General features: G+C 48.0%; 1 protein-coding gene across 2 annotated transcripts in view; it reads right to left on the bottom strand.

The window, feature by feature from the left end:
- Window positions 1-27,102, bottom strand: part of ULK1 (unc-51 like autophagy activating kinase 1) — a 57,154-nt gene that overhangs the window by 12,891 nt on the left and 17,161 nt on the right. For both annotated transcript variants that reach the window (XM_036743010.1, XM_036743019.1), the window contains exons 6-20: window positions 23,540-23,713; window positions 19,908-19,981; window positions 14,811-14,912; window positions 13,182-13,240; window positions 11,886-11,968; window positions 9,603-9,653; window positions 9,423-9,505; window positions 8,725-8,881; window positions 7,018-7,078; window positions 6,447-6,536; window positions 5,508-5,639; window positions 3,464-3,609; window positions 2,913-3,014; window positions 1,317-1,579; window positions 884-1,074 (exon numbers count right to left, since the gene is read on the bottom strand). In XM_036743010.1, coding sequence (XP_036598905.1) covers window positions 884-1,074; window positions 1,317-1,579; window positions 2,913-3,014; window positions 3,464-3,609; window positions 5,508-5,639; window positions 6,447-6,536; window positions 7,018-7,078; window positions 8,725-8,881; window positions 9,423-9,505; window positions 9,603-9,653; window positions 11,886-11,968; window positions 13,182-13,240; window positions 14,811-14,912; window positions 19,908-19,981; window positions 23,540-23,713 — 1,768 coding nt within the window. The remainder of the gene's footprint in view (window positions 1-883; window positions 1,075-1,316; window positions 1,580-2,912; window positions 3,015-3,463; window positions 3,610-5,507; window positions 5,640-6,446; window positions 6,537-7,017; window positions 7,079-8,724; window positions 8,882-9,422; window positions 9,506-9,602; window positions 9,654-11,885; window positions 11,969-13,181; window positions 13,241-14,810; window positions 14,913-19,907; window positions 19,982-23,539; window positions 23,714-27,102) is intronic.

Raw genomic sequence — 27,102 nt, 5'->3', positions numbered from 1 at the left:
ATCCTGGTTATTCACCATGATACGGGCTAGCCCCAGCATCGGGGCAGGGGACCCCAGCAGGGTCCTGAGATTCACACCAAGCTAGACTTCTCCACTGTCTCTTCTACCCTCCCCATAGGGACCCAGTCTTGTTCTGCAACTGCCCCTGGCCCAACTTTCCACAAGGCCCTTTCTCTATCAACTCAGAAATGTGTATTTAAATGACCACTCTGGTCACAGTAACTACTCCCATCAAAGAATACCTCCCTGCTCTCTCTCTCCCCTCACTTCAACTTCTAATTAATATACAGCTCACACCACTTAGTGCCTGACCATATGCTTTCCGGTACTGGTTTAATGCTTAGGTCTCAGCTAGATCCCTGAGCTCTCCCCCCTCAGCACCTAGGACAGGGCCAGGCACACACACAGTACATGCCTATGACTTGCTCTGGATGCGCCACTGATCAGTTTCATTGAGTCACAGAGAGTCTAAGGTCTAACCACCTTGTTTTGCAAACAGAGAAACTAAGGCCCAGAAGAGAATCAAACAGGACCTTATTAAGTCCATCTAGTCTAACCTTTGTCTCATTTTACAAATGAGGAAACTGAGGCCCAGAACAGGGAAGTCACAGAGCCCATAAGTGGCAGAATCAGGGCTAGAATTCAGTCGTGGGCTCTGATACACCAGGGCTGAGCACTCGAAAGTGGTAATAGTCTAGTGACAATAGCTTGATAAGGGAGAAGTTAAATACCACATATATAGACAGACACGTCCAAAGAGGGGGGAGTTCACCAAGAAGTGAAATTTGTAATAGATACAGGAGCGCCACCCCAGCCACAGGGCTACGAGGGCCTTCCCTAGCCAAGACCTGCTTCTAGCTTCTCCCTTCCACAGCTCCCACACCTGCCAAAGGGTCCCTTGATGTCTTCCACAGGCCTCAAGCCCAGGTTGGGTGGGCTCTGGAAGTGGCCCATCTCTCGGAGGTCAGGCAGAGTCCTGTTCCGTGTGGGGGTCACCACTACCCCTTGATGGGCCAGGAGGGTGAGCAGGTTCTGGGAGCTCGGTGTCTTGGGGAACTCAAAAGCAGGTACAGCCTAGATGGGGACAGAGCAATGTTTAGGTTGTGGCTCCTCCCATCCCTGTTTTCCAATTCCTTCTCCCAACCATTGCTGCCCTGTCACTCTGAAACCCCAGCCTCCACTTTGTCTCCCCATTGCTGCTGAAGGGGCTTCCCATCCTTGTCATCCCAAGGATGGCAAACACCCAATTATATTCTTCCTTATTTACACACCAAGTCCAAGATCCAGCCTCAGACTGTCCCCAAACATCCAGTTACCTTGGTGGGAGAGCCCATGATGGGGGGCAGGGGGTTCCGCTGCATGAAGTCGGGCAGCTTCGGGGATGCCCTGAGGGTCCGGCAGGGCTGCAACCCATAATGCTGTTGGGGAGGACTGGCCTGGGGGTAAGCAAAGGGGGCCACCAGAGGGTCTGTGGGTGGCTTGGGCAGTTTGGGCCTCACCAGGTGTAGGTCAGAGAGGTTGGGTGCGCTATGCAGTCGGTAGCCCAGCCCCCTGGGAGAATGTTCTGGGAGAGAGGTGCCTGAGGAAGAGAAAGGTATAGCTTCAGCCTCTTTCTGCAAGAAAGGACCACTTCTCCAAGAAGCCTTCCCTGGCTAAACTCATTTGAAGTCCAATCTCTCCTTCATTCCTTGGTATGGCTGGGGAAGACCCCCAACTCTCCCTCACCCCCCACTGCAAAAGAATCCAGAATCCTTAAGACCTGAGTTTGAGCACTGCTTACTAGCTATGAGACCCTGGGTCTCAGTTTCCTCATCTGTAAAAATGAGAAGGAAAGTTAAGACCAACAGATGGCAGGGGCATGATTAGTAAGACCTTGCTAGGTCAAGAAGGCTGAGCTGAAATGAAAGCCAACTTCACAAAGGACACAAAGGGGTGGGCAAGGCCAGGGGGCAATGGACTTGAAAAATGTCTAGGGGATTCCCACCAAATCTAAAACTGTAGTCCTACTATGGCACTTTGTAAAGTGTCAGCTATTAGACCAGCAACTCTTAATCTGTCATCTGTGAACTTTTAAAAAATGCTTGGATGAAGAAATGACAAGCAGAATGATTTCAGAAAAACCTAGAAAAACCTTACATGAACTGATGCAGAGAGATGGCAGCGGAGCCAGAAGAATGTTGTAGACAGCAATTACATTACTGTACAATGATTCTCTGCAACACAATGACCCAAGACAGTTCCAAAGGACTCACGATGAAAAGTACTACCAGCCTCCAGAGAAAGAACTGATGCTGTCTGAACACAGACCGAAGCGTTCTAGTTTTTCTTACTTTTTTTTTTTTAGTTTTCTTGCACAAAATGACTAATATGGAAATGTTTTACATGACTGCACATGTATAACCAATATCAGATTACTTATGCTCTCAGGAAAGGAAGAGGAGGGAAGGATAGAATTTGGCACTCCAAACTTAAATGTTAAAGATTGTTTTTACATGTAATTGGGTAAAAAAAAAAATACATAAAAATAATAATGAATCATTAAATGTTAAAAAAAAAACCCTTGGATAACAGCGTGTCTGATTTCCTTTGTAATCCTCTAATTTTATGCATTTAAAACGTGGTTCAGAGAAGGGTGGGGTCCAGAGGCTTCACCAGACTGACTGCCACAGGAGTCCCAGACACAAACAAGGTTAAGAATGCCAGGATCCAACAATAAGCTTCTTTGGAATTAAATTGTCCTGCTTTGCCCCTCTAGGGCTACTGAGGTCTTAGTCATATAGTGCCACTTCCCAAAAAGACTGCAGCCTTCCAATAGTGGCCTCTTAAGACGAGGGGCAACCCAAAGGGACGGTATGTATCTCCCCATCCCAGGGGCAGGGGCTTCAGATTCAACACACCCCCTTGAAACATACCAGGCCTGGAGACCCTGCCACCGCTGCTGCCAACTCCACACATCTCAGTGCCTTGTGGGGAGGGGACCCTGCTCTGTCCTGGACGCTCTGGGATGGCTCCAGCTGTTACAGCAATAAAAGAGTCAGTGTCCTAGCAAGAGGGGGAAACTGAGATACTCCCAGCCTGACAGTCTCCCAGTCCTAAAATAAACTCTTCCTGGCAAACTCCTTGACTTCTAAAGGGGCTTTCTAAGGATCCCTGGGATGTGGGATCAAAAAGCTTCTATCTACCCTGGAGGATGGTTCTCCCCCTGGTCTTCACCAATTCAGGTGTCTTAGACTTGAAGCCTGGTCCCACAGTCCCCTCCACACAGATTACACCATCCTAAGTCTCGCATCCTCAACTGGCTCTAAGGTCCAGAAAGGCAGGGACTGCATGTCACTGTATCAGAATGCCCACAACAGGGCTCTGCCCAGAGGAAAAGACACACAGGCAGGTAGAGACACCACTGACAGGGTAGCTCCATCTAATAATCTATGAGGTTGAGCAGGCTCTGCGGAGGGAGACTCACCTTGGGGAGATGGGTTATACGGCTTGGCACCTCCCAAAGAAGACTTCCTGGGAAAGGTGGCTCCATGCTCAGGGAAGAATGGAGGGGAGATGCCAGTCTTAAAGCCCAGGGGGCTGGTACTGCTGGACCTCCGAACCATGCTGGACCTGAGGGGACAGAGGGGCAGTGAGGCCCTGGCCCTGCCCCGCCCCATTCATGCAACCTTGCCACAGCATGGCAGAAGGAGGTCATGAGAGCCCAGGCTGCTGACATCCCACAGCAAGGATCCTTCCAAGGCCCTTGTGAGCAGGGCTAAGAAAAGTCAAGAGAGCATGGGATCAACCTAGGATCCACAGAACCCCAAATTTTCTGTTTTCCTGGGAAGCAGCCCCTGACCAAGGATAAATTCAACTATTCCAGCTCCAGACAACACAGATCTCAGGACCAGCCAGCATATGTTGGAGAATATGACCACCCCTGACCCCACCCATGTCACGACTCCTCAAGAGTTCCACCCCAGACTTGGGGCTTAGCTCAAGGGCCAAGTCCCCCGCACCCCTGCTGACCAAAATTATAGTTTGTATTTACTTTCTACAGCACAATGGAGCTGATAGTGGCCCTGAAGCCAGCATGACCTGAGTTCAAGTCTTGCCTCTGACACATAGAGGCTGTGCGACCCTGGGTTAGTCCCTTAAATCCTCAGTGCCCTGGGCAGGTCCTGACTAAAATCTCACCTTCTCCTGGAAGGCTTCCCTGAGGTCCCTTTAATGCTAGTGCCTCTCTCTACACATTTATCCTGTACTCAGCTTGCTTTGTGTAGATTAGCACAGTATCTACCCCCTTAGATTGGAAGCTCCCTAAGGACAGCTCTTCTTTTCTGGTGGTTTTTGTCTCCCTCCTATCTAGCGCAGTGCCTGCAGGGAGCTTAGCAAGTTGATTGATGAATGTTTTCTCCCAGGAGAAGGCCAAATCTTAGAGGAGGGCCTGCTTGATTTTTGTCTCTCTACCCTTTCCCCCAAGGGCCCAGCCCTGGATAATGGATCTTAATACTTAATGAATAAATGGAAGGATGGGAGGGGGCCGGAGGCCTTTCTCCAGTCTCTAGGCTAGCCCACTCCAGGTGAGATGGAGAGCTCTAAGACTTCAGAGAAAAAGCATTGTGCTATAGTGGGGAAAAAAAGCACAGGCTTGGGAGTCTGAGGGTGTGTGTTCAAGCCTTGCCCCCGTGATGCTTACCAGCTAACCTTGGGTAAGTCACTTTGTGGCCCTGAGCCTCCGTTTTCCCATCTGGGAGTGAGAGTGGACAGGAGGTTCCATTTTACCTGTTTCCTCTTTGGTAAAAAGAGGCTTGCTTCCATCTATGAATCCGTGATCTTAGGATTCCTTTGGCCCCTACAGACTGAGGAGAAGGCAGCTCAAAGAGGAAGTGGGGCAGTGGACCCAGAGGCCACTCTACTCACCCGTAACCAAGTTCCCTACTTCATATTCATAACCCGCCCACCTCAATTAAGGACTGACAAAAAAAAAACCCAACTCTGGCCCGGCCGATTGATGCTTGTGCCCTATTTGTATCGTCATCCTCATCTCAACCACAGGCCCCTCCCAAATTTTTCTTAGCACACAGCAGGCATGCTATTTTATTAAAATGTGTATTCTCTTCCTCCTACCTAACCACCTGGGATAAAGCAGCGAGCCTCCTGGATTGTGTCAGGATACCTAGTCTCAAAGTCATGGCTCTGACCTCTTTCTCTGTTCTAAGCCTCAGTCCCCTGACCTATAAAATGGGTATCATAATCCTTGCCTTATTACCTGCTACAACACAGGGCTGTACTGAGGTTAGCCTCATCTTTTTCGCCTTGGGGGCTCAGATAGAAATGGTCCTGGGACAGGCTTCTTTCTCCCTCTCCTGTTATTCATCTTTTGAATTTAATGTTCTATGGATGATAATGGCTATTATTCCAACAATGAATGGTAATAGATAGTAATAATCTCCAGCCAACAGCCTAGAGCTGGGAAAGGCCCCAGGAAGCTTGTCTGTGGCCTGGGCAGGAAGGCCAACACTCACCGTGGTGGTGGCGGAGTGTACTGGTTGGGGGACTGGAGGTTCTGTTCGATTCTCCTGTAGTTCTGGATCTGAGTGGGGACAGGGATGGGGACAGACAGGCCGTACCTGCTACTGGAGAAAGCATTTGGTCGGCTGGCGTGGCAGAGAAGGAAGGACAAAAGAAGACAGAAAGGTTGTGAGGCCGGGGTCGCCATCTGCTCAAAGACTGGAGAGAAACCACCTCCTCCTACCCCACCCAGCCCCCTACCTGTTCAGAGTTTGGGCTCGTTGGGGAAATTCAACTAGGGAGAACAATTCTCCACGTCTCTTCAGACAGAGACATTCCCTCAAAAGGACCCCACACCTGTGACGGGGCAGCAGGCAGAGCCTCCTTGCACCTAAGGAAATGCCACTGGCCCTGCCTCACCCCAGCCTCCAGCTGGATCTCATCTTGATCAGACACATCTGGGGTTTTCCACAGCCTGAGCCCTGGGGACTTTTCCCATAAACTGACCCCATTCTGGGCTCGGGGAATTCCTGGCCCTGACACCAAGGTCACAGCAATGTCTGAAATGAATGAACCCCAGCCCCTAACAAGGGATGGAGTCCCCAGTTAGGGGCATAAAGCTTGTTGTATTTGCCGAACTTCAGAACTGGGGGCTTCTCAAGTTTCATCCCTGGCTGTTCTGGGAGCAAAGTTAGTCACATGCACACGGGGCAGGGGGCTCTGGTGGAGCCATAGGAAGACATGATGGCAGGACGCCCAGGGTGTATCCCCAAACCAGGAAGATCTGTGAAAGCAGGACCATGAGATGGGCGCTACCTGAGGGCAGGAGGCTTTGCTCTCCCATAGACTGAGGGGGATTTCCTAGGGTATCGGGTTTTCTATCACCCCCTCTACCTTGAGCCATGCATGGACAACCCCCTGGGGTCCCCTAACCATCACCAAGACCTGCTTACCCAGAGGGGCTGGGGGAACCACTGTAGGGGGGTGAGGGAGACGGCGTCCGTCCCTGGCTCTCCAGCCCAGCTGAAGTTACCAGGGAGCTCCTGGAAAGACAATAAGCCTTCAGTGGAGACACGCCAGACTGTCAGACCCTCTCCTCTCAGTTTCCCAAGGGCAGGCTGCAACTTGGCAATTGAACTTAAGAAAGACAGCACACTGGCCTTCCTGGGAGCAGGGAGACCTGGATTCTAATCTCTCTGTACCTCAAACCCTGCTTTGTCATGAAGCACAAATAAAGACAAAATGAAGAAGAGCGTTCAAGGTGGCCCCAGAGGAGCAGTGGGGTGGGAGGGAGGGGGCAGATGCAGGCTTCTCAAAAACGAAAGCTGTCCACGATCAGAAAGGGACAGTTCGAGGGGTAGAGGGGGATCCCCTTGCTGAAGGGCTTGAAGCAGGGGCTAGAGCCCCTGTAAATGGAGATGCTTGTTTAGGGCTGGGTTGGATTTGATGATCTCTGAGGTGTTAGTGGGGGTGGCAAGGTTGGGCCAGGGGAACTCCATGTCAGGAGTGGGGAGGGGGCCTTACCCACTGTACATCAGACTGTCCTGAGGGGCCTTGGCTCCGGCGGCTTCCCCTGTCAGGTCAGCTGAGGTCGAAGAGAAAGAGAAAAGTTCATTCAGTGATATAGGGACCCAGGTAGACCTCTGGCCTCTAGGTATTTTCTCCACCTGCACTCCCAATATACCCCTCCCATAGTAGCCTAAAACATTACAGGATTGAGATTCCTAAAGGCCACCCTGTTGCCCGTCTGCTGGAGAGCCCTCTAAGCATCCCCCTGGTTCTGGGAGTCTAAATTCCTTAGTGGGGCATGTAAGACTCCCCCAACCTCTGTGCCACCCCTGTACCCCAGCATGCTCCACCACTGCTGGTACCAACCCACATATACTAATATATTCATGGGGTACCAGGAGTCCAAAAACCTGCCACTGACCATACTAACCCTTCTGGGCCTCAGATTCCTTATCTGTGAAATGAGGGGGTCAGGTTAGATGACGCCTGGGGTCCCTTCCAGCTCAAGAGAGATAACTAGGCCCTCAAAAAACAACAGGACAGTTCAGTGGATAGAGCCTCCTGACCTAGGGTCAGAGTTCAAATTCAGCCTCAGACACCTTGTGACCCTAGGGGCTCTCTTAGCCTCAGTTTCCCTGTCTGTAAAATGGGGATGATAACAACACCTCCCTCCCCAGGGCTGTTGTAAGGATCAAAGGATGTGATATGTATAAAGTACTACATAAACGCTATTATGATTACTCCGTGACTCAGTAAAGGCTCCGCACGATGAAAGTAGGCATCTTGAATTTGGGGTCAAAAAACGCTGAGGTTAGGATGGAACCACATGACCTCTAAGGCCTTTCCCAGCTCTAAATTAATAATGTGATCCTATGATCTAGGTTTGGGCTCAAAAGGGACCTTTTGCTGCCAGTCACACCTCCGGCCTACATGGCTTGCTTGCCTGGTACTGGGGAGCGGGGTGCTGAAAGAACCCCAAGGCAGCAGGAGTCCATACTCAGAAAAGGCTGGTCTCAGTTCTTCACCAGAACCTCATCTCCCAAACAGCTTTCAGGCCACTGTAAAATCCCAGGAGGGGCCGGCCAGGGCTTACTGTAATTGGTGACTCATCCCTGCTGCCCAATGCCCTGTCTCTGGCAGAGCCTGGGGCCCGGGCCAGCTCCATTCAAGCCCCAGTTACTGGCCAGTGGTTTCCAGGCTACTCAGTGGGGACTTCCCAGAGATCGAGGGGAAAGAGTGGAAAGCCTTCAAGTTCTGCCCAAAGGCCACACAGGCAGCAGGAAACACATGTAAATAATGACGAGCCCCCTGAGGCAAAGCTGGAGTCAAGAAAGGGGGAGAAAGCACCAGGTTTCTGTGCAAGAACCCAAATGAAATCCAGCCCCAGGAGATGTATTTGTTTAAACAGAAATCAACTCAATTTCCCCAAAAGGTTTAGGTTAGATTTTTTTGGATCCAAAAGCTTTAAGTACTCACTAAAAACCATGTGACCTGGAACAAGTCACTTCTGCCTCACTAGGGAAAAAGAGGATTCCGTTCTATGTTCCTATGTATCAAGAACCCAACTTGGCAAATCCAGGAGTCTAGGATCTCTAGAACCTAGGGAAAGGGCTCGAGAACTACACAGATGCTCACATGGCCTGGCGAAGGGCAGCTATGAAAGATGGCTCCTAGGAACTTCTATCCATGGCCACCCCCACAACCTTTCGCAGCGGGCCTTACTTGGAAACTGGGCAGGAACCATGACAAAATCATCTGTGTCACAGGAAGAGTTCTTGCTGCTGCCACCTGAGTCCTTGGAGCCCTGGAGGAAGCCTCCAGTGTCTGGTGCTGGGGAGGTCAGTGTCTTCTGCAGCTGCTGCTGCATCTCCCCAAGGGACTGTTCCAAGCAAGAGGGAAGGGGGAAGGCAGCTGGTGAGGAGAGGATGGGGAGCAGAGGGAGGGCAGGCAAGGAATTCTCTGGGCCTAACAAGCTTTCTGAAGCCAAGAATTACTCTACTCTCATCTGGGGGAATGAAAGCAGATGGGTGGCCCCGATGGAAGGAAGGTCACGGCTAGCTCCATCTAATACTTCAGTTTGCCTGAGCAGCCAGAGTACTGGGGAACCCCAGACAAGAAGTAAGAGACTTGGGGGTCTCTGCAATGAATTCACTCAGATGGCACATGCCAGCCCCCATCTGCAAAGTGAAGGGAGCTGGCTGGATCTCCCAAACCCTGCCCGGTCTGAAGGAGTACTGCCTCGTGCTTCCATAATAACCCTACCCTCCTTTGGAGGATGGAGCAGCACATGTGGGCGCACTTCATTAGGAGAGAATATCAGCCCCTTCACCTTGGACATCCATCTCCCCTGGGCCTGCACATGGCAGGTGCTTTTAATACATGCTTGTGGGCTGATCGATCCTGTCTGGGAGGATACTCACAGGAGGTGAGGCCAGGTGGGAGGTAGAGCTGCTGCTGGAAGAACTGCCTGAGCTGGGATATGAGGGCATGGGCACTGGGGGAGCTGCAGAGACAGAAAGAGAGAAATGTCACCACTGATCTCACTCCCAGGTACCCTGGACAGAGAGGGGATGGGGGGAAGGTGGGGTCTCTCTACTCACATTTCTTGATGGAGGAGCCTGCATCCAGGAAAGGGTGATGGAAAAATTCATCTAAATGAGAAAAGAAGGCTGAGTTCAGGAAAGGAGAAGGCCAAGGAAAGGTCAGGCGCAGGCAGGCCCCTCGCTGCACTTCCACACCCCAGGCTACATATTTGGTAAGGAGGAAGGCCCAGAGGGAGGCCCCGGAGGTTCAGATCCAGCCTCAGACACTTTCCTAGTATTCTTTGACTTTGGGCGCCTCCTCTACGGCTTCGTTTTCCTCATCTGACATGATTGTAAGGACTTCTCTCAAACCTTAATGGAGCAGGGTGGGGTGTGGGTGTCTCACCCAGAAGGGGTCAGAGAGATAAAGAAAGTTCCCACAGACGAGATTTGCAGCAGGACTTTTTGCAGAGACCAGAACTAGGGACGGCGATGCCTGGCCAATGAATGGGAGTATTACTGTAGCAGGAGCCACGAGGGTTGGCAAGAATGTAGAGAGCTCGAGGGACACTTACATGAACTGACTCGAAGAGAAAGAAGAGCCGGGAAAACAATGACCGACAAGGTAAATGGTAAGAGGTGGAAAAGTCTAGTCTAGGTCACAGCTCACAGCTCTCTATGGCTTTAAGGATCTTTTTTTAGGGTTTGTTTTTAAATAAAATTATAATTTATTTTAGCATCCTTTTTTTAAAAATTTTGAGTTCTGAATTCCCTCTCCTTCTGCTTGCCTGTTCCTCCCCCATCTACTGAGGAGGCAAGAAATGGACTATCAATTATTTATTTAAAATCGGGCAAAACCTATTTCCATTTTAGCCATGTTGCAAAGAGAAAGCAAGAAAAATAAAGTTAAAAAAGGATGAAATGCCCATCAGTTCTCTCTCTCCTAAATCCTTCTGAAGCATCTGGGAAGGCTGCACTGATCAGAATACTAAGGCTTTTAAGAATTATAAAAAGTACACGACCATTGCACCCATTTTACAGACGATATAGCTGGTTTATTTTCCCCATATCACACACAGGGTGGGGGAGTAGGTGTTACTAGGGAAGCACACTGGCCTCTGGAGTCAGGGAGACCCGTGTGTGTGAATCCTTCCCTCCTCAGAAGCTTGTATTAACCATGTGACTTGGGGCAGGCGACTTGGCTTGTCTGCAAAACGGGAGATGACAATTCCTATGACGATTACAGGGGTTGTCGTAAGGCTCCAAGGATTCTTTGCAAACCTACAAACGTCAGTTAACATGCAAATAACAAAGAACCTCCGGCTGACAACCGAGCTAGCTGCCTCCCACTCCAGCACCCTACGAGGTGGAGTTAAGAGAAAGGCCCTCCACCACTGAAGCAAATGCCCAGTCTGCCCCTTCTGCTGTCCATCTTCTGCCTCCAACGCAGCCAAGGGGTGTGGGATGGAGAGCCATGGTCTTGGAAGTGGGACGACCAGAGTTCCAATCCAGCTATAGACATGACCTAGTAGCATGACCCTGGGCAAGTCATTTAATGGCTATGTGCCTCGGTTTCCTCATCTGTAAAATGGGAATAATAATAGCCCCTACCTCCCAGGGTTGCTGCGAGGACCAAATGAGTTGATTATAAAGCATTTAGCACAGTGCATGGCACACAGTAAGCATTATATAAATATTAGCTATGATGACAATGATGATAAAGTGCCTTAGGAACCTCAAAACACCACATAAACACCGGCTATCATCATCATCATTGTCATTTCATTTTTGTCTCTGTGCCCTTATCATCTTGCAGAGGGCGAGGACTTAATAAATAAAATAATAAAAAAAAACTGAACCGAACGTTCTCTAGTTCTTAAACTTTGGCCCTATCCAGGAAATAAGGGCTTGTCCAGAGCTCCCAATAAATCCAAGACTGGACCAAGTGCTGGGTTACCTAGGATGCTGCAACGCCCTCTAGCCTGGAAATCGAGATCTCCCTCCCTCGTCTGGTGCCCCATACCACTTACAAAAACAGAAAGGACAAAGTCCTGGAGAATAAATCATCTACCTGCCCTGTGTACCAGTGATAAGCAAGGTGTGCTGGGGGCATGAAGCTCTGTGGGTGGGTGTGTGGAAGGAGGAGGTATCTTTGGCAGTAGTGGTCAAGATCAAGGTATGGAGGCTTTCAAAAGCCTGGACAGAGCATCCTCTTTGTTCTGGCCATGAGTATGTGATCAGAAGAATTTCCACAACACTTTCGCCCCATTGACTGGGAAATCAATGGACAAGAAGGGGAATACACAGACTGAGGCCCTTTTAGCCTCCCTTCCCAAAACCTGGGGCTGCTTTGCCACTTACCAAAGTCCATCCGATCTTTATGGTTCCGCTGAAGAAGGCCCAGAAGCAGCTGTCTCAAGGGACTGGACGTCTCCCTGGGGATGCTGGATGTCCCGACACAGAGATATGTCAACACAAAAAAATATGGATAAGTATATCAAATGTATAAAAATGTGTGTGTATAAAGCATATATATATGCAAACACACATCATATACACACCAGAGAGATAACAGTTGTTACAATTGACTCTTTGTCACTCCATTTGGGCTTTTCTTGACAAAGATACTAGAGTGGTTTGCCATTTCCTTCTCCAGCTCACTTTACAGATGAGGACACAGAGGCAGACAGGGTTGAGTGACTTGCCCAAGGTCACAGAGCTAGTAAGTGTCTGAGGCCAGATTTGAATTTAGGTCTTCCTGACTCCAAGCCCAGTGTTCTATTCACTGGGCCACCTATCTGCTCCATATTGTTAGGTACAGATCTCTAACTATCTGTCTCTATATATCTTACAACTATCTGTATATCTATCTATAACACTTTAATGTAGGTTAAATGCTTGACAATAACCTGAAAGAGTGGGGGCTATTATTATCACCCCCATTTTGCAGAAAGAGAAACTGACTGAGAGTCAAAGAAGTCACATGACTTGGCCACAATCAATATCTGAACCCATATCTTCTTAACTCACAGGCTGAGAACTCTATGGACCAGGCCAATGATGTCAAACAGAAACAGGGGCCATGAACCCACACCTAAGGATCCCCGCAGGCTCCATACTGATTTAGAAAAGCACATACTCCTGTGAACATCTATGTATTTCCATTTGTTCTGTTAAATATTTACCAGCTACATTTTAACCTGGCTTGTGCTCCATTGAGCCACGTGTTGGCCGCCTGTGCCCTGAGCCACAGTGGTCAACCTACAAAGGTTGGAGTGAGCATGATGCCAGGGAACACGGAGTACCAGCACTGGAAACTTGGCTCTGCCCTGGACGTTTACAGAGCGCTGGGTGTGGAGGAAGGGGGGATTTGGGTTCAAATCCCATCATGGATACTCAGTCCACACAGAACCTTGGACGAGTCACAAAAACCTCTCTCCAAGGCGAAGTCTCGAATGAAGGTCGGGAAGGGCCTTTAACCCAGGACCTATGTGACCTCTGAGCCTCAGTGTCTCCTCCCCTACTTTGCAAAATGATGGAATTGGATCAGATCTTCTCTTAGGTCTCATCTGGGTCTAAAGGCAATAATCTAGGTCTGGGTTATCCTGGGGATGGGGAAAAAAATGGGGAAGGCCAAGGCTACCAAGAGAAACTCACCTGGGCAACAGTGTCTTATTCTTCTCATAGAACAGTCGTAGATCCTGTGGACTGCTGGCCTGTGAGAGCAAAAAACACCATGTAATAATAGTAATAATAACTGGCACATCTGGCAGATTTCCAAAGGGTTGTGGTCATCTGAGGCCATCTCATTTGCACCAGGCTGTAGCCTTTCCACATACGCCCCGCTCGGACCCATACTCTCACTCTCATCCCGACTTGGGATGTAGTGATTCCTCATCAGGGTTTGGAAGGCTGGAGCAGGAAAGCCCAGCTAAACGATCTTCTGCTGGCTCAGGTCCGAGCTGACCCTCATGATGACTAACGGGGTTTATTAGGCCCTTCTTCCCTCCACAGCAGAGATGAAGTGCTTAGAAACTGAGGGTGGCCTTTAACAACACAAGATTTTTGGCCTGTTGGGACCAGAAGCATCCAAAAAGTTGACCAAAAAAAAAAAAGAAAATGACACACTGGAGGGGCTGTGCGAAAACAGGCACACTGTTGGCGTGGGGCTGGATGCCTAGGCACAAGACTACATCATAAAAGTCTAAGTTGGTGCTGTAAATGTAACAGATCATAAATCTAATGAATCTTTCCAAATGATAGAATAAACATTTAACAAGGCTATAAAATAAAAACTGAACTCCCATTAAGTAAAAAAAATAAACAAAAACCAGACAGCTGATAGAGCCATGAATTGGTCCAGCCATCTTGGAGCATAATTTGGAAATCATGCTCCTTAATTCCCTACAATGCTCATGTGCATTACCCTCTGAACCAGCTCTACCACTGCTAAGCCTATATCCCAAAGACATCAAAGAAGAAAAGAACTCCCTTATGTATAAAAACATTTACAGTAGTTTTTGTGGTGGCAAAGAACTGGAAACTAGGGAGCTTCTCATCAATCGGAGAACAGGTAAGTTAGGGTATGTGAATGTAATTGAATATTCCTCTACAAGAAATGATAAAGAGGAACCGTTTTCAAAAGAGGGATGAAAGGGAGGGTTCAACAGAAACCTGGGGAGGCTTGTATGGAACTGAGCCAGTATGAATTAAGCAGAACCAGGAGAATAAGTTACAAAGTCACAAACAACTCTGAAAGACTTAACTGTGATCAATAGCAATGATCGACCACAATGTCAGAGGACTCATGATTTCACATGCTACCAGCCTCCTGACAAAGGCGATGGACTCGGGTGCAGAATGACTCAGGACTTTTGGACGTGAGCTTGTTGTACTTGACAATGCACATCTGCTACAAAGGTTTTTACCTCTCACTGGGGAGAGAGGGAGGGGGTAAAATTGAGGGCAAGAAGAAAACAGATTTTTTGGTGGTTCCTCTCATTAGTCCTAATTCTTCTTTAGATCATGACTAATGTGCAAATGTTTAATAAAAATGCCTAAGTAGAGCCTATATTGAATTGCACACCATCTTGGGAAAGGGTGACAAAATTTGAAACTCAAAATCTTATGGAAGTGAATGTTGAAAACTAAAAACTAATAAAAAAATTTATTTATTAAAAAAAACCATACGTAAGAAAGGGCAACCCAGCCAGGGGATTTCCTTCTTCTGCTCAGAGCTGCTCAAGGTCCCTAAAGGTGGGCAGGCCTCCTCCCCTAAACACTCACCTGGAAGGGGGCCTTGCCCGTCAGACACTGGTAGATGATTGTCCCTATACTCCACAGATCAGCTTTGGCATCATAATGTTGGGACATGATGACTTCGGGGGCCTGTGGAAACACAAGGTATTTCTTAGTGGGTCAATGAGCATGGTATAAGTGCCAATTATGTGCCCGGCCGGGCACCATGCTATGTGCTGCTGAGAGAAAGGGGAAAACCCATGGTCCACACCCTCAAGGTCCTACTGAATGGTGGGAGTGGGGAGGCAACACATAAATAGTGTCATAAGACACCTCCAGGGAACATCTCCAAGTTCTGTTCTTCCCAGGGGGACCAGCTGAGGGCTGACTCCTGCCTTCAAGAACGTCTGTGACCCCATGGAACTTGGACCCTCCCTGATACCTGTACTTGGGTTTGCAGGGGCATAAAAAGATGAAGGTGGGGGGTGTCACTGCTAGGAACATCCCTGGTGCCTGCCACAGACTATATATGCATGAGTACATGTGACTTTTGTCAGCACAGGGAACTCTCAGTGTGGGATCTCCCTCCACCAGGCCAAGTCCTAGCCTAGCTCAGAGAGACCTGAATCACAGACAGGGAGCCGCAAGGGACCCCTCAGGGGTTACCTAGTCCAACTCCCTTCATTTTACAAATGAGAAAGAGGAATGATTTTTTTTTAAGCGTATAGTATATAGAAGGAGATCTGAGTTCAAATCAAGCCTTGACACATATGAGCGGTGTGACTCTGAGCAAGTCACTTAACCTGTTTGCCTCAGTTTCCTCATCTGTAAAATGGGGATAATAACAGCCCCTGCCTCCCCAGGGTTGTTGTGAGGAGCGAAGAGATAATATTTACAAAGCACTCAGCACAGTGCCTGGCACATAAAGGTGCTCTATAAACATCAGCCATTATCACCATCATTATTACTGTAGCTATCATCGCCACCGCCATTTTGATGCTGATGACATGGCCAAGTTCTAAACCCTGGTCCTTGACTCCAAATCTAGTGTTCTTACTACCACTGCACCACACTGTCTCCCATATGAACTGAGCTGTTTGGTCTAAGTTGGGGTCAGTTACAGAGAGGACCCGAAAGACACATGAAACCCCCCCAAGGATGTAGTTATCGTTAGGATGGATGGACAGTCAAGGGCCTAAGGGATCAAGCATTTCTAATTATTTTTTTCTAGATTAAAGGGACCCTTCAGATAAAAGGAGCAAAGAGAATAGTGGCCCATGCCTGGAAAAGTGGAAACAGGTCTGTGAGCTGGACCAGAGTCTCCTTCCATAGTCAAGGAGGTGGAGGAGGAGGGGAAAGGGAAGGCTGAGAAACATTATCAAATGAAGACTTTCTGGGCAGGGTGACTGCCTGAAAGTAGGCAGGAAAACCAGCTACCCTACCACATGAGAGCAAAACCATATATATCCTAAACAGGCTGATGAATGATTGAGAAACCCAGACCGAAACTATGGTGACTTCTTCTACCCCAGAACACCACAAAGCCAACCAGAAGCCTATAGGCTTCTGCAGCAGAGGGACTTCTTTGATGGCGAATGCAGCACCACACTCAGGCAAAAAAGCCAGTAGCCTCTCAAAGCTTGCAGGACTTACTAGTATCTGAAAGGAAGAGCTGAGGGTTCCCTGAAAAAATTCCAGGGTGGGTGGAAAACCACAGCATAGGCTCTGGAAACCCCTCAGAGTGGCAGCAAGCAGCTCTCTGAACAACAAAGCACCAGACCCTGGAGTCTGTGTGAGTGTATGGGGTGTGGGGGGGAAGTGGTAACAGCCCTGACAGATGAGGCTGAGTGCATGAAGCCTGGTGATCCAGTTCAAGTCTGACCACCCCAAAAACACAGCAAGAGATGGAGCCTGGCCCTAGCACAAAGCTCCAGTCCAAGAACTAAGGCTGGAGAGATAAGTGAACCAAAAGACCCTGACCACTACTGTCCAGAGACCCCCTCAAAATCCAACCTGGAGAGAGTAATGCCATGACAACCATGGGCAGAGACTCAAAGGAAAACAAGCATTTTCCACAAGATCTACATGAATACATCAAAGAAATGAAGTGAGAAAAAAAACCAACAAAATAAAAATACTGGAGGAAAGATATGGAAGGAGAATAAGTAGTAAACCTTACCAAAAATAGAAATCCCTGAAAACTAAAATGGACTAATTAGTAACCAATGGCTCCATGAGTCAACAAGAAGTCTTAGAAAAAAACTGAAGAAAATGCAGGATATCAGACAGACATCAAAAACAAGTGACCTAGAAAATAGGGCAAGGAGAAATAATTTTCTCATTGGACTCCCTGAAAGTTATGATTTAAAAAAAAAAAAGCCCAGACACACTATTTTAAGAAATCATTAATTAAAACTGTCCAAATGTATTAGAACCAGAGGACAAATAAAGACAGGAAAAAAAATTGCCAATCACCTGCTGAAACACCAAAAGCGTAAGTCTCAGGAGTGTCATAGCCAAAATACAGAATTTCCAAAATACTATAAGCAACCAGAAAGGAGCTCAAATACCAAGAAACCACAGTCAAAAATTATACAAGACCTGGCAGCTTTTACTTTAAAGTGAGAGGAGAGCTCGGAAGACAAAAAGCAAGATAATATATAAAACTCTGTATCTCTCATGCTATATAAACACAGAGAGAGCAAGTAAGTGGGCAAGAGGGAGACCAAGAAAGAGAGGAGAGAGATTCTCTCTCTCTCCATATATATATATACACATCTACAAAGATAAATCTATAGATATATACAGAGGGGATAAATGGGAGGGCTTGCAACCAAGAATAACTTACCCTGTAAGTTGAGTACAACACTAAAGGGAAAAAAATGTACCTTTAATAGAATAGGATTATTAATTATTCTTGATGAAAATAAAACAGCTAAGTCAGAACTCTGAAATGGAAGAGCAATACTTAGCAGAAACCTAAAGATAAACATATCTGAGCAATACAGGAAGGGGCCTTTTGATAAGAGTTCTAATATTCTAATAGGGGAGAATACACAAGTGCCCCTTCATAACCTTAATGTCTTCTAAGGGTATTAAGGGAGTTAAATGATTTAAGACTAGAAAACAAATTTCTTGACCCAAAAAATGGGATTAAAAATGGGGGCAGCTAGGTGGCGCAGTGAGTAGAGCACCAGCCCTGGAGTCAGGAGGACCTGAGTTCAAATTTGACCTCAGACATTTGACACATTTACTAGCTATGTGACCTTGGGAAAGTCACTTAACCCCAACTGCCCTGCCTTCCCCTGCTCAAAAAAAAAAAAAAAAGGAAAAAAACAAAGAGCTAAGAACTGGAACTCAAAGGGGTGCCCATCAATCAGGGACTGCCTGGAAGAAACTACAGTATGTGAATTTAATGGAATATTATTAGGTCATTAAGACATGACCAAAGGGAAGGTTTCAGAGAATTCTCAGAAATGGGAACGAGTGGGAAGTGAATCAAGAAGGACATGGAAAACAATCAATACAATAACAAACGCGATAAAGAAAAACAACTCTGAAAGACCTATGAACTCGGCTCTGATCAAAACCGTGACCAACCACAGAACCACAAAACCTAAGATGAAGCTTGTTACACACTTCCCCACAGAGAGGTGGTGGACACAAGGTACCGAAGGAGATAAAGGTTTTTCTCACAAAGATCTCTCTCTGAATGGATCTGTTTCGCTTGACTATGATTAACATAATATAATAATATACATAATGATTAACATAATAATAACAAGCTCCCTCCCTCCTGCTCCCCAGCCCCTTCTTAATGGTGGGAGTGGGGGAAGGCAATAGCACTGATATTGTGACACATTTTTTTTTTAAATAACAGATAAACTGCCTAAGGATTAAGCTTCTATCCCCACAGAGGGAACAGATCTGGCCTTCTGCTGGGCTGAGCCTGGCTCCAGGTGGGGTAGCTATCTCGGCATGAGTTGGTAGTTGTCAAGAACACTGGGTCTCGCAAGAAAAAATGACCATGAAGAACCCCAAGAAACCTGGGGGGAGAGCTGTATGAACCAGAAGAACAATGTACATGATGACTGCCATGATGCACAAGACTATTGGTGAAATCAGCCTCATGGCAGAGAAGCCAAAGGGATGGGGCGTCCGTAAGGGACAACCCCTGCATGTGTGTGCATCCGCTCCAGTCAAAGCCAAACTCCTATGACAGGCCTCTCTGAGTCCCTCACAGCAGCTTGTGCCTTGCCATCAAAATTACCTCGTAGATCTCTTACAAGCGGACACATTCTATTGTGCTCCTGCCACCCCTCTCTCTCCCCACCCCCCCCAACAGAATGTAAGGTTCTTGAGGAGAATGTCTGATTTCCATTTACATACCTCCAGCATTGAAGACAATGCCAACTACCTTGTGGGTGTGCCCGCTGACTGATAGTGGGCTCTCCCTAATTAATGCTTGCTGACTAAAGGATTCTATTGGAGTGAGGAGGGAGTTATTGGAAAAAGTGATTTAAAAAAAATCAGTAATACATCAAAGAAGAGAACACAGCTAAAGGAACAATGAAGCCATGGGTATGACTTCAGGATAAGAGAGACCCCCTGGGTCAGGAGCTTTCCACAAATGAGCCAGAAACCCTATTCCTTGTTCCCTAGATCTGCCTCCTAAGCCACTCAAAACCAAGCAGCTATAATGATGGAGTAAGGACCCTGGGGTGCAGAACCTAGAAGCTCGCAGTTCTTAGACAGGAATGTCTGAGGCTGTGTGTGCGCACAGATATAAGGGCAGGAAGAAGGCTCACAGGAGGACCCCTGGGTGTTGCACACGCACATGGATGTGCACATGGGCCAAGCAAGGACACGGCGTTATCATGTACATGAGAGAATTATTTCATTGTCCACAAATGCACATACATACAAGCGCACGTATAAGGAGAGTGTTTCTACACACACATGAGAACTCCATCTATTAGGTGGGCACAGGTAGGTAGAGACACATGCCCGGGGGCAGTGTTCATCACTAACATGGTTGAATCTCTACGTTACTTCCTTCCTGCCCATGTGTATGCTCATGTATATGTAGATAAACACATATGTGGCAGGGTGGGAGGGAAGGGGAAGGACAGGGAAGCTGCTCACCATGTACATGGGAGATCCGCAGAGCGTGGCTGCCATCATGTTGTTCTGTAGGTAACGGGCGAAGCCAAAATCAGCTACAACAAAGAGATAAAAAATGAATTCAGGGTTGATCCTGCAAAGACCCTGTTTGCTTGGGCTGCCCAGCGATGCCCCAACTCCCTTTGTCCTAAGATACTGAAAATTATAATACTGACGAGAGGTCCAACTCCTGACATGGACTCTCATGCCTCTAGAGACACACACAAAGACATGTGGGAGATAAGGCATTGGTTGAGCCAGACCTCCCTACCAAGACCCCACCCAGAGGCTCTGGTGGCCAAGGAGTTAATAGCCCTTTCTCTTTCCCTCCCTCTCTTTCTCCCCTGTCTCCTATTTCTCTTTCTCTCCCTACTTCCCCTCTCCCTCCCTCTTCTTTGTCTCTCTCTCCTCCCATTCCCATCTCTCTCTGCCCGGAGGGAGTCCTGGGCACAGCTGGACCACAACAACACTGGGCCTCAGCATCTATCCCTCACTCTTAGCTGCATGTGGTCAGGGTCAGTTGGTTGTGCTCCAAAAGTGAAAGAGGGCTACGCAAGTGCTGCTTGTATTGACTTGATGTTCCCAACAGAAGGAAAGCTTCTTCAGGGCAGGGATTGCTTCCTTTTTGTCTCAGTAGCCCCCAGAACCTGGCACAATGCCAGGCACAACAACTTAAGATGCTGAAAATTCTGCTCTCCCACTTTACAGATGGGTCCCCAAGGGAGCTTGATCCAAGTAGGATGCTGAGCTGGGCCTTGAACCCCGATGTCACTGCCTTCTACAACTCTCCCTCCCTCCCTTCCCCTAGCTAGGTGGTGCACTGGATAGAGTGCTAGGCCTGCTGTCAGGAAGACCCGAGTTCAAGTCTAGTCTCAAGAGTGAGTAAATACAGCTGTAACCTTGGACAAATCACTTAACTTCTGTTTGCCTTGAGGAGAACAGCATCATCTTCCTCAGAGGAGTTGTAAGAATAAAAGAATATTTGCACATAGTAGGTGCTTAGTAAATATCTATTCCCTTCTCATCCTATCACCAATGCTATATATAGCTTTCCCATAATGTGAAGGTCAGAAGAAACATACTGACTTCAAGAGCAAGAAAAGTCTTCGTTTGGACCCAAGGGGGTTTTCTTGACTCAGGGAGGGGTGTTTGGATGCTTGCCCAGGCGGCCAATTACCACCCAAGGGACCTTGCTTGGTTTCCTCCTCTACAAAGAAAACTGGAGACGATCATTTTCTAAGGGCCCCTGTGGCTTAAATCCTAAGACAGCCGTTTGGAGGTAGAGGGATGGACCAGGGGATTCTCTGACCAGAAGAGGCCTGCGCCTCATGGGGCCCAAGAGCTTTCACTGGCTCCTGAGGGACTAGGGCAAAAGCAATCTCTGCATTCACCAGCCCCTGTATCTCCACACCAGTCATAAAAGCCTGAGGAAGAAGACCTCAGATGACCCCATCTGCACTCGTTAAGCAAACTAACTCATTAAACAAACCTGTGGGGAGACAGGGCCGGAAATCAGCTCTGCTCCTGGCTTGGTTACCCATTAACCTGCGCTGGCCCAGACAGAGAGAGGCAAAGTGGAAACAAGTGACTCTGGAGGCCTTGTCCTCAGGAGTGTCCCCCAGGGGAGTGCACGTAGTGCCTTTGGAGTCACGGGACCTGGGTTCCAATACTGCCTCAGATACCAGCTAGGACAAGTCACTGGACTCCTTGGGCCTCAGGTTCCCTCTCTCTAAAATCTGAGGGCTGGACCAGATGACTTCTCCAGATCTATGATCCCAGGAAAATCAGGCTTTGGGATTGGCAATCATAAATTCTGGATCACACTTTTACAGATCAGGAAACCAATCAGTGACTCCCCTGAGGTCACACAGGGTGGGATCTGAACCCGGGTCCCCAATTCCAAATCCAATCCTCTTTGGACCAGAAAAATTCATCCTTCTCAAACCTTCCAAGGCTGCCTAGATAATTAAGGCTTTTGGGGCAGCTGGGTGGTAGAGTGAGTAGAGCACCAGCCCTGAAGTCAGGAGGACCTGAGTTCAAATCCAGCCTCAGACACTTGACACACTAGCTGTGTGACCTTGGACAAGTCACTTAACCCCAACTACTGCCCTGCCTTCCCCCCTTCCAAAAAAAAAAAAATAGAAGATAATTAATGCTTTTCGAGGTCAGGGCAAGGTTTGGACATGCTGCACATTTATTGTTCTACGGGCCTTGGTTACCCCAAGTCCCAGTGTTGGGACTTTTCCATCTCCTCCCTCTTGTACTGTGGATCACAGGCTCCCAAAGTTGACATCCATGATCATAATGACTGACTTTTTAATAGTGCTTAGGAGAGAGCCCTGGATGTGGAGTCAGAGGTTTTGTCGTCTTAAGTTGGTTCAGGCATGCCTAACTCTCTGTGACCTCATTTGAAGGTTCCTGGGCCAAGACACTGCACTGGTTTGCCATTTCCTTGAAGAAATGGAGTCAAACAAGGTTAAGTCTGACTCTTTATGACTCCATTGGGGGTGTTCTTGGCAAAGGTGCTGGAGTGGTTTGCCATTTCCTTCTCCAGCTCATTTTACAGATGAAGAAACTGAGGCAAACAGGGTTAAGTGACTTGCCCAGGGTTGCACAGCTATTAAGAGTCTGAGGCTAGATTTGTACTCAAGTCCTCCTGACCCCAGGCCCAGTCCACTATCCACTGCACCCAGCCAGCTGCCCATCATGTTTACTATCCCCATTTGAAACTCAGGATCACAGAGAGATGACAAGTGCCTAAGGTAGGATTTGAACCTGGCCCTTCCTAACTTCAAGGTTAATGCGCAATCCTTAATGCTGCAGGTGGCCTATATCTCATAAATCTGGGCCCAGGTTTGGAGGGGGAGGGGAAGAAGACTCCCCTCAAGGGACCAATCCCTCCAGGGAAACCACAAGTCAATTCTGCTTTTAGTACCTGCTTTAAATGGAAATGGAAACAGCTGCCACAGAACAAATTGAAAATGGAACTGGCCCCAAAGAATAGAGCGCTAAGAGAGAAGCACTCCCCGCCATATCCCTCCCAGAGGTGGAGGATGGGCCATGAGCGTGCAATACGGCAGAGAATAGAGATTTTTTTTCAATGTATTCATTAGATTATGGAATCATTTTTTCCTTTTGGCTTAAAAAAACTCCTCCTAGACACTAACAATAATTAACACAGACACACACAGAGCACTTTAAGGTTTACAAATATTATCTCATTTTATCCTAACAATTTTACAGCTGAGGAAATTGAGGCATAGAGGTAAATGACTTGCTCAGGGTCACAAAGCTAGTCAAGTGTCTGAGGTCACATTTGAACTCAGGTGTCCTTGACTCCAGGCCCGGCGCTTTATCCACTTCTTCTCAATGCCCCAGTAGGTTCTTAATAAATGCTTGTTGACTGACAAGAGGAGATTTTAGGCAAAGTAAAACCAAAAGATATAAACTTTAAGAATCTTCTCTCTCTCTTTTTTTTTTAAAGGAAAAGTATGGAGCTTGTTATTGGAGCAGATGGCAAGTTCCCAAAAGGCATCCACGGGCCCTGCCTGTGTCCTAGGACAGAACTGGTCCCCTCTGAGCCAGGGCTGGGTCCCTCAGTCTCTGGTACTCACCAATCTTCACTCGGATGTTGTTGGGGTTGGACTTTCGCCCTCCAGAGTAGGACAAGAGGATATTCTGGGGCTTCAGGTCCCGGTGGATGATGCCCTTGCTGTGCAGCATCTTCATGGCGCCTGCTATCTGCTGGAGGAAGAGCCGGATGGTGTCCTCACTCAGGGTCCGCATGGCTGGGAGAGAGAGGAGAGAAAGGGAAAAAAATTCAATCAACCCATCAATGGTTATGAAGTGCCTATTATGGTCTCCTGTTTGTTTCTGGGGCTCACCTGTCATGACAACATCCCACCTCCCTAAAAGGACTAAGCCCACAGAAGAGCCCCCACTTCCTGAAATCAAACAATTCTCCAACCTCCCTCCCCCTTTATATCTTCCAAAGCCCCCCTTCTCTGCCCCCAGCCATTAGAAGGAGACTGAGGCCCCAAGAAGGAAAGGGACATCACATGTCCAGGCTCACTGGGTTAAGTTACAAAACTAGGGATAAATTCATACAAAAGCCTCTGACCACCTAACCCAAAGGTGGGGAACCTGCCCTCAAGTACGACCCTTTGACAGAATCCAAACCTCATGTGGCCTCGAGGCTGAAGGTTCCCCACCCCCGACCTAACCTCTCACTCTGGTGCTCCTTCCTCAGAATTAGAAGGCAGGATGGAAGGAGTCCTTAGGGTATAAGGGGTAAAACCTGCTTTCTACACATGCCCAGGGACTGCGATCAAAGCTCAGTCTGGGACCAGGCTCAGGGGATTTGGGGGAAACTCCCTCCAAAATCCCCAATCTTATCCTTCAGTTATCTATCACAACTAAGGCCAAATGAAGGCTCCTTCCCTCTTCCTGGACACACACTGTGAATTTTATCTTCAGCAGAACATCTAGAAAGACCAGATGTTTGCATCAAGATCAGCTCCTGGGCACTCCTAATCATCCCAAGGGGACATAAAGAAATAAGGGCTGTCGGGGGGACTCTCTGTTTTCAAGGGACTAGCTCTGGCTAACCCAGATGGCTCCCTTCTGAGGGATGTGGAGAGAAAGGGTGTAAGGGAGAGCTTCATTTAGCAAAAAAAAAAAAAAAAATACAAACACATGCATGCACACATGTGTGCGCACACACACAAAGCACAGCAAATTTCTGGAAAAATGTAGGAAGGAAACCTTGTCAATGTCCATTTTCTAAAAGCAATCTCATAGTTTCATATACAATCCTCTTTAGTACTTTGTATACTGAAATGTTTCAATGACACAAAAAATTAAAATACAAGAACTAAGAAATTTGTTTAAAAATTTAAAATTTGAAAATATCCTCCTGGATACAATACACCTTCCCCTGCTATACCCTCCACTCTCAAGGTGCAGGAACATGGCAGATAACATCAGATTTTTTTCTGATGGGTGGAAGGATTTTGGCTAAATTTCCATTTTTCCAGCATTCAGGTCATAGGATTGAGAGTAAATTTTCACAATCCCTCCTCCCTCCAGAGAAACCTAAAACTATTGGGACTCAGGAGCAAAATTAGAACAGATATGTGTGTGTGTGTGTCTGTCTGTCTGTCTCTCCATGGCCCTTCCTTCCCAGCTCCCATGGTCACCAGCTTGCTTCCCTGTGAACAAGGTCCTGGCATCACAAGGCCCATGGCTCTGATGCTTACTAGCTCTGAGATGTAAAATAAAATGAGGGAGGTCTAAATCTCTCCTAGCTTTCAATCTTACAGTCCTCTGTACAGACTCTGCTAAAGATACCTCAAGGGCAGAAGAACAAAACTGGGTCAGCTGCCCTCCCCTCCCCTCAAAGCCCAGATGCCTGGAAGAAGTCTTTCCTAGTTAGACATGGTCTCTGTCACAGGGTCTGTCTTTGCCAGCAGTGGGGGGAGGGCAACATCAAAGTATCCTTCCACCTACCTCTCCTCCAGGCCCCCTTCTAACCAGAACAGAAACAGGGGGCTTAGTCTGGAGTTTGGAAACACGCAAAAGCTAAGTGGATTATGGTGGAACTGAACCAAGACCATCAGTGTTCTAACCCTACACTAGCTAGACACCGAACTTGGTCCTTCCTCCTGCTCCCTTCAAGGAGAAACTCTCCAACCATTTATTTCTTGCATACTAGCTCCGGGGGCGGGATTCCTACCCCCATTTTACAGATGAAAACACCCAAGGCCAGAGAGGAGGAAGTGATCTGCCCACAGATGCACAGGCTGGTAGACAGACTTACAGATGGGTGTATGCATGGACACACACAGCTGAACAGCGCACCCAGGCCCACATGGCACATCACCAGACCACAACCCATGCTCAAGAGCTGTAATAATCCGAGTCCTTCCATCACACCCCACAATGAACAAACAATGGCTCTGGGATTGATCGATCAATCAGAAGGGGCCTCCCAGAAAAAAGGGGGAAAGGCTAGAGAGGAAGAGCCATCTGCCTCCCTGAGGGGCCTCCTGGGCACTTGGCTGGACAGTCTGGACAGCTCAGCAGTGAGGCCCCTGTAGTGGACCCTGAGGACACAAGCTTATCAGCACACCAAAGGTCATGATGCTGAGCTCAGACAGGCCATCCAGACAGCTGTCAAAGAGAAGGATAAACAGAGCAGGGGGCCTTCAATCAACCCAAATATTGACAGACTGCCTACTGCTTATGTAGGTGTGCATGTACAGGGGAGGAGGCCTAACCCTAGAGAATGGTCTTTTGGCCCCTCTGTGGGCTGCAGCCAGTGTTCAGCCCTGCTAGATACACCAAGGGCCCAGGTCTAGGAATGAAGAGCCTCTAACTGACTGTCCCAAGCCACTAACTGGATGGATGACCTTGGGTAAGACACTTATTTGCTTCATCTGAGGCCTCAGATGGCCCCTCTTCCAGCTACAATTTCCAACATAACTTGCATTTCTAGAACATCCTGATCTAAGATGAAGGGTTTTGTCACATTCTTCCAACAAATAAGCCAGTGAGTTCAAGAGTACAAGACTTTTCATTCCCCCTACCTAAGAGGAGACCAGCTTGGACACTATGACCTGCTCTGACCCAAGAACAAAGAACTGAGATGTAAACACCCAGAGGGACTTTGGTCCCTCCAGACCCAGCACTCTCTTTCCAGCAAGCCCTGCTCCCTCCTCCCAGCCTCTCAAACCCCTGGTTCTCACTGTAAGCTTGCTTTCTGGAAGCTCCCACAGGCCTCCCCCTCTCCTGGAAGCCACCCTACGGACACTCACTGTCACACTCAGCAACCAGAGAATGCAAGCCCTCATCTCTCCCTAAGCCCTCTCACCAACCAGGGTTATAAAGGCACCTCTTCTAAGGAGCCCCCACCCTTGGGGGAGATGCCTCCCTACTTTATTTAGGGTCCCCAAAGAAGATCTGGAGGGCAGGCCAAAAACCTCAGGGCCACTGACCACCCCGGGGCAAGAGAAGTGGGATTGTCTGCCCCCTCATCTCTCTCCATGCCAAACCACCCGTCCCAAACCCCAGACCCCAACGCACTCCCTTCTCTCTCTCTCTCCATGGCCATAACATCTGCTCTGGTCAGAAGTTAACTTATTAATAATTTAATAATTTATTCTCTTTGCCTATGGTG

Source organism: Trichosurus vulpecula, chromosome 1 (assembly GCF_011100635.1).
Source record: "Trichosurus vulpecula isolate mTriVul1 chromosome 1, mTriVul1.pri, whole genome shotgun sequence".
Taxonomy (NCBI): Eukaryota; Metazoa; Chordata; class Mammalia; order Diprotodontia; family Phalangeridae; genus Trichosurus; species Trichosurus vulpecula.
The sequence above is the reverse complement of the archived record's forward strand: the minus strand, read 5'-3'. Positions and strand labels throughout refer to the sequence as shown.